The 18,078-nt window shown below is 37.4% G+C and overlaps 1 protein-coding gene across 1 annotated transcript in view; it reads right to left on the bottom strand.

Annotated features, from left to right (window-relative positions):
* Window positions 1-640: 640 nt before the first annotated feature.
* The window catches only part of LOC148939771 (uncharacterized), a 49,200-nt gene continuing 31,762 nt past the window's right edge, over window positions 641-18,078 (bottom strand). The window contains exon 2 of the mRNA XM_089105914.1: window positions 641-2,505. Within this exon, the coding sequence (XP_088962040.1) occupies window positions 702-1,577 (876 nt within the window). The 5' untranslated portion in view covers window positions 1,578-2,505 and the 3' untranslated portion in view covers window positions 641-701. The remainder of the gene's footprint in view (window positions 2,506-18,078) is intronic.

Raw genomic sequence — 18,078 nt, 5'->3', positions numbered from 1 at the left:
TAAGGGGCATGGGAACTTCCAGGGAGGGTGTAAAGAAGGAGGCTTTGAATAGGTTTAAATGGAGTAGGACCGTGCGTAGCTTCGTTGGCTTCAGGTGGCTTGGTGCTGTGGTGAATTGTTAGTTGTAGTAGCAGTAATCATTATAACTTGAGAAAGAAGTTTGTTTAAATAAAAATATAAGAATTTAATTATATTTTACTGATGTTTAGGGGTTCTATTATTTTTTTATTAAAGATGATGAAACAAGCTTTTTCGCTTAACCTTATTAAATAATTTCTGATACCACACTGGCTAATCATGATAAAACAAAAAAATTGCGAAGAAAGGAAGAAAACAAGGACAATTAACAGTCAGTGAAAAAATTGAAAAATTATACAAATATTTCGATCAAGACCTCCGCTTGACCGTCCTCAGTGCAGAATAAAACTGATAAAAATATAAAAACCAAACCTTAAAATAAAAACACCAAACTAAAATTGGACGACCCTTTCCTAGCAACAGTGAAAGGGTAACTGAAAGGGTTTTTATATTAAGGTTTGGTTTTTATATTTTTATCAGTTTTATTCTGCACTTAGGACGGTCAAGCGGAGGTCTTGACCGAAATATTTGCATAATTTTTCAATTTTTTCACTGGCTGTTAATTGTCCTCGTTTTCTTCGTTTCTTCGCAATTTAATGTTTTATCTTAACCTTATTCTGTGACTAGTTAAAAAAATATTCTCCTTTATAAATAATTTTAATATTTTCAGCAGCGTAAGTCATGATAACACCTTCATCCATTTTGTACTTAGAAATAACATATCCTTTACTATAATTTATTTGAGCATAATCCCTTATATAGCCTCTTAATGTTGAAACAACTGTGGCAGCAGCTGCTCCTGTTCCACAAGCTAATGTTACACCAACACCCCTTTCCCAGACTCTTACATTTATTTCCTGATTATTTACTACCTGAATCATTTCCACGTTGCTTTCTTCAGGAAAGCAGGAAAGCTTAGATAGACTTTCCCCAAATTGTTTTATCAGTGTATCTAAAGGTAGTTTTTGATTTTTAGAAACAAAAACAACAAGATGGGGGTTGCCAATGGACGTCACGGCAAAATCAAAACTTATATTTTCTAATTCTATTGATTCATATAAATAAGGGGGAAGTACATTAGGATTCGAAGGAATATAAGGAATTTTCTCTTTCTCGAAATGAGGGTGACCTAAGTTTATATCTACAGATATAATGGTATCATCATTTTCTGTTTTAATAGCAACATGGGATAAACCATTTTCAGAATTTATATCAAATTCTTTATTTTGGATTAGCTTAAAGTAATAAATGTAATAGGCTGCACACGCTAAACCATTACCACAAGCTGATTTTCTGCCATCTGGATTATACATATCCATGGTAGGATAATTTTGTTCATTGACATCAATAATCAGAAGGCTTTCTGCCCCTGCTCCGAAATGCTTGTTGCACATTTTTGTACTAAGTCCAGCTATGTCCGCACACAATGGTAAATTCCTTTTTTCAAGTATAACAAAATGATTTCCCAGTGCTTGCATTTTACTGAAAATAACAGACATTATCGTTCTTTTTCAGGATTTGCAACACAAAAGCTCACGAATGAAAAATTGAAATCCTGGTGAAACTAGAAAACACAAAAATTGTCCAAAAGAAAATATTAAGAAAAATGTATACTTACAAAGAACATTTATATTCAACCTTAGGCCTATTCTATTATTCAATTAGTATTCACTAACACATTTTTAACAGGCCAAAATCTTAACAAAAAAACATAGATACACTTACTGCAACAAATTCCACAATTCCAAATAGATTATACAGCAAGTAGTTATGAATCAAATTTAGGTAGTAAATACCTTTACCGCGATTTTATTTCAATAAAGATCACATTCTGCTGCGAGGAATGTTGAAAAAAAAATTACTTGGAAGATACGGACGCGTTCCAAATGGGGATTGAAGTCACTCAATTAGCAAAACCAGTCCAAGTACACAAGAGTCTAGTTTTTTGATGCAAACAGTAGAAATGGAGATGCTTAGTCGTGCCTGATAGACTTTTTATTTCTTTTGTATCTTTATTTCCGTTAAACCTACTTCATTGTGCCTTCTTCTTTTTCTTCTTCTTCCGTTGGCAAAAACAGCTAAATAGGATTGGAACTATTGAAATACAAAGGATTTATAAGACAGTTCTGCTAAAAATGCGAAGATATAGCCAGAAATTGGACTTAATATCCTTTTGATTTTCATTGGTAGCTTTTTGCTTCCTGGGGCACTAATGAAAATATAATATTGAAGTGTTTATAAAGAATCTATCAGTTATTGAGAGTAGTATTACGCAATTAAATCTATAGCTGATGGACTAGATCATTACTGCTGATGATTTTTGTGAACCATTCCTTAGGTTGGTGAGTGGATTATGTAAAACAAACGATGTGTCACTATAAGCCTCGGCTACGGCATCCATATACACGCCATGTACCTCAAGATACCCTGTAATTAAAAGCTAAATATGTATTTATAGCATATTTTGGGCAAATCTAAAATTCAATAACAATACTCTTATTTCACCCATAGGTAAAGTAATTTCACCATCCTAGCAACAGATTATATTTTGTTTGAGATCCGAAGCATTTGTCATCTTGTTCTATTATATCGCTTGCTTATAAGATAAGATAAGACTTACTGCAAAAGTCTGCGGGTCATAGAAACACAGATTACACTCTACAAACAAAGTTCGGGGAACAAAATACAAGTTTAGATAATATAAATAAAAAAAAGAATGACAAAAAGGCAAAAACAGAAGCAAAACAAGTTTCGACATATTATCGAACAAACTCCAATCATAACAAAATTCTTGTCCTGAAAACCGTAACAAGCTTTCCCCACAAAAATGATTTCCAATATTTAATCTTTAAACGAAGAAACTTACACAACTGTTTAATAGCACATGTGTTCCTCTCAAGCATCCGCTCAATTAACCAGTATTCACTCCCAAACACTCATCCAAAACATTCATTCCGCAGCTCAGATAGCTCTTCATTCTTGGATACAAAATCAAATAAGTTCTTATTCACACATCTACACATAGGGCAAAAATAGGGGCCAGCTGCCAGCGTAAACTTTCCCAAAAATGTCCTTCTCTCACCTAAATCTAAACTATTCCCTCTTACCAACGACAATTTCTTTAAATCCTCTTTATTCAACCAAAATTTAAAATAAACCTCCTCCCCCCAACAGTCTTTAACTTGGAAGTAAAACCTCAAAGACTTGCCGCACTTGGATTTCTTGGTCATTTAAGGTTCACTAGACGTCCTTCCAAACTGACACACTTTCACCCATTGGGCCTTTTCCTTCATTCCAGATCTCCGAATAGTCACAAAAGTCCAGTCTTTTTTTGACCTGATTTGGCCACGAATCACATCTACCGTCCTTCAAGCGCTCCAAAAAAGCTGACTTAAAAAACCGAACTCTAGGTAGCCTAATTGTTTTCTCCCAAAATTTCACCATTCAAACCAATCTAACACTCTTTAAAGTTAAAAGCCACAAATCTTCTTTCAGTACCACTGAGCTAAATGAGTTCTTCAAAGCCTAACATTCTCTTGAAATATCTTAGCTGAATTACTTCTAGCTTAGCTGCTTTAGCAGAACTCTAAACCTCAGAACCCCATTGTAAACTAGAAGCTACTTTGGTCCGATCTTTTCTGGGTCTTCATGTAGCTAGCTGACCTAAACTACTTCTCAAAAGCATTGTTATTAGCCTATTACCCCTTAATTTATAATCTTCTACATGCCTAGACATCCCCCTTAATGCACTAAACTTAACACCCAAATAAAAAAATTCTTTTTTAACCTGTAACATCTTTCCTCCAAAATTAAAATGAACCTCAGAATCAATCTTATAATATATCTTATCTTATCATTAATTAAAAAAAAAAACTTTCCGAAAAATAAGTTTTTCAAAGAAAAGTAAAGGTCATTTTAAACTTAAGCTCAGGAGATACAAATACCTGTTAAAATTCAAACTCAAAACAACTAGAAATTACTATTAAAGAACAAATGAAACCCAAAAAGAACAGAAATTAAATAAACAGTCATAGGAAAAAACATACAACAAGTAATAATATAAAAGAATATAAAGATCTTGGAGCGAGTAATGCTTAGATTGCATATGTTGAATATGTTTCTAATCTAAGCTGTTAAGCTTAGATTAAATCAAGCTTAAAACGAAAAAAAAAATTTTGCTATTGAAGTATAAATGAAACTTAAAACGAATAGAAATTAAATAAACAATCAAAGGAAACAAACATACAATAGAAATTAATGTAAATGAATGAATAAATGTTAAAACAAGTGAAACTTAAATTAAACTTGCAAATCAAGCTTGAAACGAACAAAACTCAATCATAGGCAGCGCAACCGCGCTGCCTAAGTAAAGAACGATGTTGGCACAATGTATTATTTTTGTCATAAAAACTTCGAAAAGGGCTCATTTGATTGGAAATTGGAATGGCTAGTCCCCTTTTTAATAGTCGAAAGTGATTGGAAGGCAGGTAACATCCCTTCCACGCCCACCATTTCCCCAAACACATCAAATCAAAATTTTGAGATAGCCGTTTTGTTCTGCGCAGTTGATTTCCAGATAGAAATTATTTTTTTAGGAGGACAATCCCCCACAACCCTCAGGGCAAGGGTTTTAAATTATGCCTTGGGGGCATATAAGGAAGATGTTGGCACAATGTATTATTTAATATTTTTGCCTTTAGACCAGGGCAATTCGTATCGAAGAAGTTGTCATAGAAACTTTAAAAAGGGCTCATTGAATCGGAAATTGGACTGGCTTGTGCCCTGTTTAATAGTCGAAACTAATTGGAAGGAAACTAACACATATTCCACGCCCACCATTTCCTAAAACACACCCAGTCAAAATTTTGAGATAGCCATTTTGTTGAGCGTAGTTGATTTCCATATAGAAATTATGTTTTTGAGGAGGACACTCCCCCACAACCCTTAGGGCAAGGTTCTAAGTTATGCCCTGAGGCTCTATAATATTTTATAGAAAGTGTTGTCGTAGAAACTTCAAAAAAGACTCATTCGATTGAAAATTCAAAGGGCTAGTGCCCTTTTTAATTGTCGAAAGTAATTGGAGGGCAACTAACCCACCTCTCACGCCCACTATTTCCCCAAACACATACAATCAAAATTTTGAAATAGCCATTTTGTTCAACGTACTTGAGCGTTCTAGAAACTCAGGTCTTTGGGGATTAAATACCTCCCAAATCCGTCGGGGCAAGGGCTGTAAGTTATACCCTGGGGTCAAATTAGGTTTTTATAGAAAGCGCTGAAGTAGGGACTTCAAAAAGTACTCATTCAAGCTGAAATTGAAATGGTTAGTGCTCTTTTTAATAGTCGAAAGTAATTGGAAGGCAACTAACACCCCTTCCACGCCCACCATTCCCCAAAACACATCCAATCAAAATTTTGAGATAGCCCTTTTGTTCCACTTAGTTGAAAGGTTTGAAAATTATATCTTTGAGCAGGACACTTCCGGCTTGACCTTGAGCAGGACAGGTTATGACCTGGGAATTTAAAAGGTTTTTATAGAAAGCGTTGTCGTAGAAACTTCAAATGGGCTCATTTGATTGGAAATTGAAATGGCTAGTGCTCCTTTTAATAGTCGAAAGTGATTGGAAGATAGCCAACACCCTTTCCACGCCCACCATTTCCCCAAACACATCCAATACAAGTTTTGAGTTAGCCGTTTAGTTCCACCAGTTGAAAGTTCTCAAAATTATACTTTTGAGCAGGACACTGCCCACACAGTCTTCAGGGCAAGGGTTATAAGTTATGCCCTGGGGGTATAGAAGGTTTTTATTGAAATCTTTGTCGTAAAAACTTGAACAAGGGCTTTTTCGATTGGAAATTCAAAGGGCTAGTGCTCTTTTTAATAGTTGAAAAGGATTTGAGGGCAACTAACCCCCCTCTCACGCCCACATTTTCCCCAAACACATCCAATCAAAGTTTTTAGATAGCAATTTTATTCAAAGTAGTTGAAAGTCTTAGAAATTAGGTCTTTAAGGATGATAACCCCTCCCCCCTCCGCAGTCCCAAGGGAAAGTGTTGTAGGTTATGCCTTGGGGGCTATAAGGTTTTTATAGAAAGCGATTTTGTAGAAACTTCAAAAAGGGCTAATTAGATTAGCAATTGAAAGTGCTAGTGCCCTTTGTAATAGTAGAAAGTGATTGAAGGACAATTAACCCCCCTCTCACACCCACCACTTCACCAAACATATCTAATCAAAATTTTGAGATATCCATTTTGTTTAACAGAGTTGAAAGTTCAGGAAATTAGGTCTCTTCGGAGGAAAACCCCCTCAGAGCCCTCAGTGCAAGGGATGTTAGTTATGCCCTGGGGGCAAATAAGGTTTATATAGAAAGTTGTTGCAGAAATTTCAAAAAGGGCTCATTTGATTAGAAATTGAAAGGGCTAGTGCCCCTTTTAATAGTCGAAAGTAAGTGGCGGGTAATTAACACCCCTCTCACGCCCACCATTTTCCAAAACACGTACAATCAAAGTTTAGAGATATTCATTTTGCCAGAGGTAATTGAAAGTTCAGGAAATACTGTATTTGAGGATGACAAACCCCCTAGAACCCCCAGGGCAAAGGTTGTAATTTAATCCCTGGGGGCATATAAGGTTTTTATAGATAGTGTTGTCATTAAAACTTCAAAAAGGGCTCATTCAGTTGGAAATTGAAGGGGCTAGTGCCTTTTTTAATAGTCGAAAGTGATCACAGGGTAACTAAGCCCCCGCTATGCCCACCATATCCCCCAAACATATCCAATCAAAATTTTCAGATAGTCATTTTGTTCAACGTAATAGAAAGTTCTGGAAATTAGGTCTTTGAGGATGACACCCCCCCCCTCAGCTTTCACGGCAAGGGTTGTAAGTTATGCCTTTTGGCCATATAAGGTTTTTATTGAAAGCGTTGTTGTAGAGACTTCAAAAGGGCTCATTTGATTAGAAATTGAAGGGGTTTGTACCTTTTTTAATAGTTTAAAGTGATTGGAGAGCAACTAACGCCCCTCTCACGCCCACCATTTCCCCAAGCACATCCAATCAAACTTTTGAGATGCCCATTTTGTTTAACAAAGTTGAAAGTACTAGAAATTAGCTATTTGAGGATGACAACCCCCCTAACAGCCCTTACGGTAAGGGTTGTAATTTATGCCCTGGGGGCAAATAAGGTGTTTACAGAAATTGCTGTCGTACAAAATCAAAAAGGGTTCATTCAATTGGAAATCAAAAGGCCTAGTGCCCAATTTAATAGTCGAAATTGATTTGAAGGCTTGACATTTTAATAGTAAAGATCGATGTGGGTACATTGTATTATTTTTATTTTTTTTTAGACCTGGGCGCTTCGTATCGAATAAGTTGTTGAAGGAACTTCGTAAAGGGCTGATTCGATTGAAAATAGAAAGGGCAAATGCCCTTTTTAATAGTAGAAAGTAAATGGAGGGCAACTAATCCCCCTCTCACGCCCATCCTCCCATTCGACCATTATTTTTTAAAACAAAATGTTGCCTTAAGATTAAATCAAAATACACTGTGTTAATTCTAATTTTCAATAGACTGTGGGTACTATGTTCGAACTTTTGGGGCTACTTCTGCTGTTAAAATTTCACCAAATCAAAATAGCGTAAGTGTATCCAAGCTATCAAAGAAAGTAAACAGATTTTTTTGCGAAAGGTATCAAGTTTTACACTACAGGTCAACTAGAGGAGGTATGAAACTAAATTAAACACTATTATTTGTGTCCAGATTTTTAAAAGGGTGTATGTTGTTAAAAATTGCTCGACCTTTCTTTTGATATTTTCTCGACCTTTCTTGAATATTAAAAATTGAACTCGAACTTCAATTTCAAATCAAATAAGCCCTCTCTGAAGTTTATATGAGTATCCCTTTCATAAGAACCATATATGTCACAGGGCATAACTTAAAACGCCGGCCCCCAGGCCCTGGGGGGTTGTATTTACACCTGAGGTTTTGTTATCTGGCTTTTGAACAATTTTTAACTTAATGGCTATCTCAAAACTTTTATCGGATGAGTTCGGGAAAAAAGGGACGTGGGGGGATAGTTGCCCTCCGATCTCTTTTGACTCCTAAAAACTGAATTAGAACTTTCAATTTCCAATAAAATTAGCCCTCTCTGAAGTTTTTACCAGCATCCCTTCCATAAGAACTATATATTCCACCATGGCATAACTTACAACGCCTGTCTTAGGGCCCTGGGGGGCTGTATCGACCCCGGAGTTTTTGTTATATGGTTTTTAAACTATTTTTAAGAAATAGCTATCTCAAACTTCTTATCAAATGAGACTGAGAAAGAAAAGCCGTGGAGGGGGGACTATGTTCCTTCCAATCTCTCAACTCTTAAAAATTCAACTAGAACTTTCAATTTCCAATCAAATGAGCTCTCTTTGAACTTTATAAGATCATCCCTTCCATAAGAACCATGTATGCCCCCAGGTCATAAATTACAACGCCTGTCCCCGGGCGCTGGTGGGTTGTGTCGACAGCGGAGCTTTTGTTATAGGATCTTTGAACTAATTTTAACATAATAACTATCTCAAAATTTGTATCTGTTGCATTTGAAAACAAAGGGCGTGGGGGGCTGGTTACACTCCAATATCTTTTGGCGCTTAAAAAGTGAACTAAAGCTTTCAATTTCCAATCAAATGAGCTCTCACTTAAGTGTATACGAGCATTCCTTCCATAAGAAACATATATGCCCCCAGGGCATAACTTATAACCCATGCGCTGAAGACCTTGAGGGGAGTGTCATTCTCAAAGATATAATTTTCAGAACTTTAGACCACGCTGAAAAAATGGCTATCTCAAAATTTTGATTGGATGTGTTTGGAGAAAGGTTGGGCGTGAAAGGGGTGTTAGTTGCCTTCTAATCACTTTCAACAATTAAAAAGGGCACTAGCCATTTACATTTGCAATCGATCGAGCTTTTTTTGAAGTTTTTTCGACAACGCTTTCTATAAGAACTTTATATGCCCCCCAGGGCATAACTTATAACCCTTGTCCTGAGCACTGGGGGGGGGGGGGGTTGTGATCCTCAAAGACCTAATTTCCAGAATTTTCAACCAAGTTGAACAAAATGGCAATCTCATAATTTTGATTAAATGTGTTTGGGGAAAAGGTGGGCGTGAGAGGGGGGTTAGTTGCTCTCCAATTACTGTCGACTTTTAAAAAGGGTACTAGCACTTTGAAATTCCAATCGAAAGAGCCCTTTTTGAAGTTTTTAAGATATAGTTTACTGTAAAAAGATTATATGCCCCCAGGGCATAACTACTAACCCTTTCCCTGTGGGCTGTGGTGGAGTTTTATTCTCAAAAACATAGCTTTTATCTGGAAATCAACTACGCAGAACAAAATGGCTATCTCAAAATTTTGATTGGATGTGTTCGGGGAAATTGTGGGCGTGGAAGGGCCGTTTGTTGCCTTCCAATTACTTTTGACCCTTAAAAAGGGCACTATAACTTCAATTTCCAATTGATAGAGCCCCCTTTTAAGTTTATATGACGACCTCTTCCATATAAAGTGCATCTGGGGAAAAAAATTTATAAAACATTGGAACCCTATAGCCTTTACTATAGGCAACGCTATAGCTTTGCCTCTCATAGGCAGCGTAATCGCGCTGCCTAAATAAAGAAAGATGTTGGCACAATGTACTATATATTATTTTTTTCTTTAGACCAGGGCACTTTTTATCGAAGGAGTTGTCGTAGAAACCTCGAAAGGGCCCATTCAATTGGAAATTGGAGTGGCTTGTGCCCTTGTTAATAGTCGAAAGTGATCGGAAGGCAACTAAAACCCCCTTCCATGCCCACCATTTCCCCAAACACATCCAATCAAATTTTTGAGATAGCCATTTTGTTCAGTGTAGTTTATAGTTCACCAGATTCTAATAGTTCTCTGAAACTAGATGATTTGATAACTCATTATAATCAAGTTTTTTCATCCGGTGATGCGGCAGTTGAATCACGGCTTGACTCTTTATTATCGGAAGAAAATTCAAAGCCCCGCCCAAATAGTAAAATATCTGTTTCTGTTGATGATGTAACGGTAGCAATTAAAGCTCTAAAAAGTAAGCATTCTTTTGATCATGATGGTATACATTCAAACCATATAAAATGGGCATCCCCCAAAGCAATCCTTGTCCTCGCTACTCTTTTTACTACTATTCTTTCTTCTGGAGTTCTTCCAACTAGCTTTACTCGTGCTACCACTTCACCCCTTTCAAAAAAAGGAGGGAATACGAATCGATGTTCTGATTACAGGCCGATTACTGTTTCGTGCCAGATTAGCAAAGTTTTTGAGTTAGTTTTATTAAAGTATTTGGAGCCTTGTGACCAAGGCCTGAATCAAATTGGGTTCCGTAAGGGTCTAAGCATGGATGTTGCTCATACCCTCCTTTCAAGAATAATATCCTTTTGTAAGCAATGGAATAGAGTTTATACACTTGCGTTAGGTTTTGCGGCGGCGTATGATTCAATTATCCATTCTTGGGCTATGACTGCGCTTTTGAAGAATAATGTCCCACTACCATTAGTTTTGGTTTTAAAAAAGTGGTATGGCTACTCTCGTATTCGTATTAAGTGGAATAATCAGTTTAGTGATTATAATGTTAAGTTATGTAGGGGGCTGAGACAAGGAAGCATTATTTCTCCTTTGATTTTCAATATTACTGTTTCGGGGCTATTTGATCAAATTCAGTTGACTTTTATTTATGGTAAAGGTTATGTTCTGTCGCGGATTGCGTACGCAGATGATTTACTCCTTTTGAGTCGATCGCTTCAGTCACTTCAACAAAATGTAGATTTTTTAGCAAAGGTTTTTAGTGAGCATGGACTTCGTTTTCGCCCTGAAAAGTGTCAGTTTTTAATTCTTGGTCCTAAGGCTAATGATCTCGTTAATTCAGAAATTTCTGTCCGTATTTATGATAGTATTTTAAAACATTTGGAATCTTTTTTATATCTTGGTGTGACTTATGGACCAACTTTAGCTCTAACAATAGCGTCTAGTTTCGGGGCAGTAATTTGTCTTCGCGATCTTCTTTCTCGAAAATCACTGGCTCGGGTATATAATACAGTCGCTTTGCCTCAAATTTTAGTTTTTTCATCGCTTCTCTCGTTTAATAGAATTAGTAATATTGCGCATGTAAAAACCACATTTTTAATTTTGCTAAGTTCCTTTGCCGCTTTTCTAAATCTGAATCAAATACTTATTAATGAATGCATATAAAATAAAAAACCCTGTTGATGTTTTGGAGAAAAAGCAAAAGAATTTTTTATCCAAATTAAATGTTTTTTCTCATAATTTATATAGAGCTGCGCACGAACCTTAATTTATTTTATTTGATTTAATTTTTGAATGAAGTGTTAATTTGTGAAGTGTTAATTTATTATCTATAGAATGAAGTGTTAATTTGTGTGGTAATTTTGATTGAAGGCCTTTGCGTATTTGTTGTTATATAGTTTAAAATAATTTTATGGCCTGTTGATTAGCGGTTATTATTTTTATTTGTTTTTTTTTTACTCTTCGTATTCGGAGGAAATAAAAAGTTTGAATTGAATTGAATTGAATATCCAAATAGAAATTATTTTTTTGAGGAGGACACTTCAACACAGCCCTCAGGGAAAGGGTTGTAAGTAATGCCCTGGGGGCATATACAGTTTTTATAGAAAGTATTGTCGTAGAGACTTCAAAAAGGCTCATTCGATTGGAAATTCAAAGGTCTAGTGCCCTTTTTAATAGTCGAAAGTGATTGGAGGGCAAATAACCCACCTTTCACGCCAACCTTTTCCCCAAACACATCCAATCAAAATTTTGAGATAGTAATTTTGTTCAACGTAGTTGAAAGTCTTGGAATTTAGGTCTTTGAGGATGAGCCCCCCGCCCCCACCAACAGCCCTCACGGCAAGGGTTGTAAGTTATGCCCTGGGGGCATATAAGGTTCTTATAGAAAGCTTTGTCGTAGAAAATTTAAAAAGGACTGATTCGATTGGAAATTGAAATAGCTTTTGCCCTTTTTAATAGTCAAAAGTAATTGGAGGGCAACTAACACCCCTTCCAAGCCCACCTTTTCCACAAACACATTCAGTCAAAGTTTTGAGATAGCCATTTTGTTCAACGTAGTTCAAAGGTTCGGAAATTATATCTTTGAGCTTGACACTTCTTCTGCAGTCTTCAGGGCAAGGGTTGTTAGTTATTCCCTGGGGGCATCTAAGGTTTTTAAAGAAAACGTTGTCGTAAAAACTTGAAAAGGGGCTCATTCGGTTGGAAATTCAAAGGGCTAGTGCCCTTTTTAATAGTAGAAAGTGATTTGAAGGCAACTAAACCCCTTCTCACGCCCACCACTGCCCAAAAAAATTTTCGGGGACTTCGTATTGATTTATTTTCTTTCCATACCAGGGCGCTTTTTGTTGAAGAAGTTGTCGTAGAAACTTTGAAAATGGCTCATTTGATTGGAGATTGGAAAGGCCAGCGCCCTTTTTAATAGTTGAAAGTTATTTGAAGGCAACTAACAACCCTTCCATACCCACCATTTCCCCAGACACATCCAATCAAAATTTTGAGGTAGCCATTTTGTTCAGCATAGTTGATTTCCAGATAGAAATTATTTTTTTCTGGGCACTTCCCCCCAGCCCTCAGGGCAAGCGTTGTAGGTTAGGCCCTGGTGGCCTATAAGGTTTGTATAGAACGCATTGTCGAAGAAACTTCAAAAAGGGCTCTGTTGTTTGGAAATTGAAATGGCTAGTGCCCTTTTTAATAGTCGAAAATGATTGAAAGGCAACTAACATCCCTTCCAAGCCTAACATTTATCCAGACACATCCCATCAAAATTTTGAGATGGACATTTTGTTCAAAGTAGTTAACAGGCCAGGAAATTATATCTTTGAGTATGGCACTCCCCCATTTTCCTCAGGGAAAGGGTTGTAAGTTATGCTCTGGGGGCATTTAAGGTTTTTATTGAAAGCTGTCGTAGAAACTTTAAAAAGGGCTCATTCGATTGGAAATTCAAAGGGCTACTGCCCTTTTTAGTAGTTGAAAGTAATTGAAGGCAAACTAACCCCCTCCCACGTCAACCTTCTCCCCTGACACATCCAGTCAAAATTTTTAGATAGCCAACTTGTTCAACGTAGTTAGAAGTTTTAAAAATTAGGTCTTTGAGGATGATAACCCCCTCAGAGCCCTCAGTGCAAGAGTTGTAAGTTATGCCCGGGGGGGAAATAAGGTTTATATAGAAAGTTACAGTAGAAATTTCAAAAAGGGCTCAATTGATTGGAAATTGAAAGGGCTAAGTTATTCCCTGGGGCCATATGAGGTTTTTATAGATATTGATGTTGTAGAAACTTTGAAACGGGCTGATTCGACTGGAAATTACATGACCCTGTGCCCTTTTTAATAGTCGACAGTGATTGGAGGGAAACTAACACCCCTCGGACAAACAGTATTTCCCAAAACTCATATAAGCAAAATTTTGGATGGCCATTTTGATCGAAGAAGTTAAAAAGTCCGGAAATTATGTTTTTGAGGATGACGCTCTACAGCCCCCAGGGCAAGGGTTGTAACTTATGCCCTGGGGACATTTAAGGTTTTTATAGAAGGCACTGTCGTCGAAACTTCAAAGAGGGCTCATTCAGTTGGAAATTAAAAGGGCTAGTGCCTTTTAAATAGTCAAAAGTGATTGGAGGGCAACTAACCCTCCTCTCACGCAAACTATTTCCCGAAACAAATCCAATAAAAAATTTTAGATAGCCCTTTATGGAACATAGTTGAAAGTACTGGAAAATAGGTCTTTGAGGATGACATTCCCCCCCCAATGCCCTCAGGACAAAGGTTGCAAGTTATGCCCTTGGGGCATATAAGGTTCTTATAGAAAGCGTTTTCGTAGAAACTTCAAAAACGCCTCATTCGATTGGAAATTGAAATGGCTTTTGCCCTTATTAATAGTCAAAAGTGAATGTAGGGCAACTAACATCCCTTTCACTCCCACCATTTCCCCAAACACATCCAGTCAAATTTTGAGATAGTCATTTTGTTCAACACAGTTTAAGGGTCCGGAAATTATATCTTTGAGCTGGACACTCCCCCAACAGTCTTCAGGGCAAGGGTTGTAAGTTATTCCATGTGGGCATAAGGTTATTATGCAAAGCGTTGTCGTAAAAACTTGAAAAAGGGCTCATTTGATTGGATATTCAAAGGGCTAGTGCCATTTTTAATAGTTGAAAGTGATTGGAAGGCATCTAACAACCCTTCCATGCCCACCATTTCCCTAAACACATCCAATCAAAATTTTGAGGTGGCCATTTTGTTCAGCATAGTTAATTTCAAGATAGAAATTATATTTTTTTGCAGGATACTACCCCCCCCCCAGCCCTCAGGGCAAGGGTTGTAGGTTAGGCCCCGGGGGCCTATAAGGTTTGTATAGAAAGTATTGTCGAAGAAACTTCAAAAAGGGCTCTGTTGTTTGGAAATTGAAATGGCTAGTGCCCTTTTTAATAGTCGAAAATGATTGGAAGGCAACTAACATCCCTTCCAAGCCCAACATTTATCCAGGCACATCCCATCAAAATTTTGAGATGACCATTTTGTTCAAAGTAGTTACCATGCCGGGAAATTATATCTTTGAGTATGGCACTCCCCCCATTCCCTCAGGGTAAGGATTGTAAGTTATGCTTTGGGGGCATATAAGGTTTTTATTGAAAGCTTTGTCGTAGAAACTTGAAAAAGGGCTCATTCGATTTGAAATTCAAAGGGCTAGTGCCCTTTTTAGTAATCAAAAATAATTGGAGGCCAACTAGCCCCCTCCCACGCCAACCTTTTCCCCTGACACATCTAGTCAAAATTTTTAGATAGCCAACTTGTTCAACGTAGTTAGAATTTTTAAGAATTAGGTCTTTGAGGGTGATAACCCCCTCAGAGCCCTCAGTGCAAGAGTTGTAAGTTATGTCCTGGGGGAAAATAAGGCTTATATAGAAAGTTGTTGTAGAAATTTCAAAAAGGGCTTAATTCATTGGAAATTGAAAGGCCTAAGTTATTCCCTGGGGCCATATGAGGTTTTTATAGATATCGATGTTATAGAAACTTTGAAAAGGGCTCATTCGATTGGAAATTACAAGAGCCTGTGCCCTTTTTAATAGTCGAAAGTGATTGGAGGGAATCTAAAACCCCTCTGACGCAGAGCATTTCCCCAAACTCTACCAATCAAAATTTTGGATGGCCGTTTTGATCGAAGTAGTTAAAAAGTCTGGAAATTATGTTTTTGAGGATGACGCTCTACAGCCCTAAGGGCAAGGGTTGTAAGTTATGCCCTGGGGACATATAAGGTTTTTATAGAAAGCACTGTCGTAGTAACTTCAAAAAGGGCTCATTCAGTTGGAATTTAAAAGGGCTAATGCCTTTTTAATAGTCGAAAGCGATTGAAGGGCAACTAACCCCCCTCTCACGCAAACCATTTCCCAAAACAAATCAAATAAAAAATTTTAGATGGCCATTTGTTCAACATAGTTGAAATTTTTGGAAATTAGGTCTTTGAGGATGACATCCCCCTCCCCCAAAGCCCTTAGGGTAAGGATTGTAAGTTATGCCCTGGGGCATATAAAGGTTTTATAGAAAGCGTTTTCGTGGAAACTTCAAAAATGGCTCATTCGATTGGAAATAGAAATGGCTTTTGCCCTTTTTAATAGTCAAAAGTGAATTGAGGGCAACTAACACCCCTTTCACGCCCACCATTTCTCTAAACACGTCCAATCAAAATTTTGAGATAGCCATTTTGTTCAACACAGTTTAAGGGCCAGGAAATTATATCTTTGAGCTGGACACTCCCCCAAAAGTCTTCAAGGAAAGGGTTGTAAGTTATTCCCTGTGGGCATAAGGTTATTATAGAAAGCGTTGTCGTGAAAACTTGAAAAAGGGCTCATTCAATTGGAAATTCAAAGGGCTAGTGCCCTTTTTAATAGTTGAAAGTAAGTTGAGGGCAATTATAACCCCTCTCACGCCCACCATTCCCTCAAACATTTTTGGGTGACTTTGTATCGAATTTTTTCCCATATTAGGACACTTTGTGTTGAAGGAGTTGTCGTCGAAACTTCGAAAAGGGCTCATTTGTTTGAAAATTGGAATAGACTACTGCCCTTATTCAAAGTTGATTGGAGGGCAACTAACAGCCCTTCCATACCCACCATTTCCCCAAACACATCCAATCAAAACTTTCAGATAGCCTTTTTGTTCAGCGTAGTTGATTTCCAGATACAAATTATATTTTTGAAGAGGACACTCCCCTCACAACCCTCAGGTCAGGGGTTGTAAGTTAGGCCCTGGGGGCCTATAAGGTTTGTATAGAAGACATTGTTGAAGAAACTCCAAAAAGGGTTTATTGGATTGGAAATTGAAATCACTAGTGCCCTTTTAATAGTCAAAAGTGGTTGGGAGGCAACTAACACCCCTTGTACGCCCACCATTTATCCAGACACATGAAACCAGATTTTGAGATAGCCATTTTGTTCAAAGTAGTTAAAAGATTCATAAATTATATCTTTGAGAATGGCACTCACCCCATTTCAGGGTAAGGGTTGTAAATTATGCCCTGGGGGCATAACAGAACGATGTTGGTGAAATGTATTATTTATTATTTTTGCCTTTAGACCAGAGCACTTCGTATCGAAGAAGTCATCGTAGAAACTTGAAAAATGGCTCATTCGATTGGAAATTCAAAGGGCTAGTGCCCTTTTTAATAGTCAAAAAGTGCTTTGAGGCCAACTAACACCCCTCTTACGCCGACCTTTTTCCCAGACACTTCCAGTCAAAATTTTTAGATAGCAATTTTGTTCAACGTAGGTAAAAGTTTTAGAAATTTGGTCTTTGATTATGATAACCTCCTCAGATCCCTCATGGCAAGGGTTGTAAGTTATGCCCTAGGGGCATACGAGGTTTTATAGATATCGATGTTGTAGAAACTTCAAAAAGGGCTCACTCGCCTACAAATTACAAGGGCTTGTGCACTTTGTAATAGTCGAAAGTGATTAGAGGATAACTAACACCCCTATAACACCCAGCCTTTCCCCAAACACATCCAATCAAAATTTTGAGATAGCCATTTTGATCGAAATAGTTAAAAAGTCCGGAAATTATGTTTTTGAGGATGACACTCCACAGCCCTCAGGGAAAGGCTGTAAATTATTCCCTGGGGAGATATAAGGTTTTTATAGAAAGTGCTACCGTAGAAAATTCAAAAAGGGCTCAATCAGTTGGAAATTGAAAGGGTTACTGCCCTTTTTAATAGTCGAAAGTGATTGGAGGCAAACAAACCCCCATCTAACGCCCAATATTTCCCCAAATTCATCCAATCAAAATTTTTTGTATAGCCATTTTGTTCAATGTCGTTGAAAGTTCTGGAAATTAGGTCATTGAGGATGACAGCCCCCACAAAGCCCAAAGAGCAAGAGTTTGAATTTGAAGGGTATGATAAGGTTTTTATAGAAAGTGTTATCGTAGAAACTTCAAAAAGGGCTCATTTAATTGTAAACTGAAAGGGCTAGTGCCCTATTTAATAGTCGGAAGTGATTAAAGGGCAACTAACCCCCCCCCCCCTCTCAAGTCCACGATTTCCCGAAAAACATACAATTAAAATTTTAAGATAGCAATTTTGTTCAACGTAGTTGAAAAATCTTGAAATTAGGTCGTTGAGGATGCCATCCCCCAGCCCTCAGTGTAAGGGCTGTAATTTATGCCTTGGGAGTATATAAGGTTTTTATAGAAAGCTTTGTCGTAGAAACGTCAAAACGGCTCGTTCGATTGCAAATTGAAATGGATAGTGCCTTTTTCAATAGTTGAAAGTTATTGGAGAGCAACTAGCGCCCCCCTCACATCCACCATTTTCTCAAACGCATCCAATCAAAATTTGGAGATAGCCATTTTGTTCAACGAAGTTAAAACTTTTGGAAATTATGTCCTTGTGGATGACAGCCCTCCTCAAATCCCTCAGGACTA

The sequence above is a fragment of the Artemia sp. Qi Xiang Cuo genome, chromosome 20, assembly GCF_049724085.1.
Source record: "Artemia sp. Qi Xiang Cuo chromosome 20, ASM4972408v1, whole genome shotgun sequence".
Lineage (NCBI taxonomy): Eukaryota > Metazoa > Arthropoda > Branchiopoda > Anostraca > Artemiidae > Artemia > Artemia sp. Qi Xiang Cuo.
The sequence above is the reverse complement of the archived record's forward strand: the minus strand, read 5'-3'. Positions and strand labels throughout refer to the sequence as shown.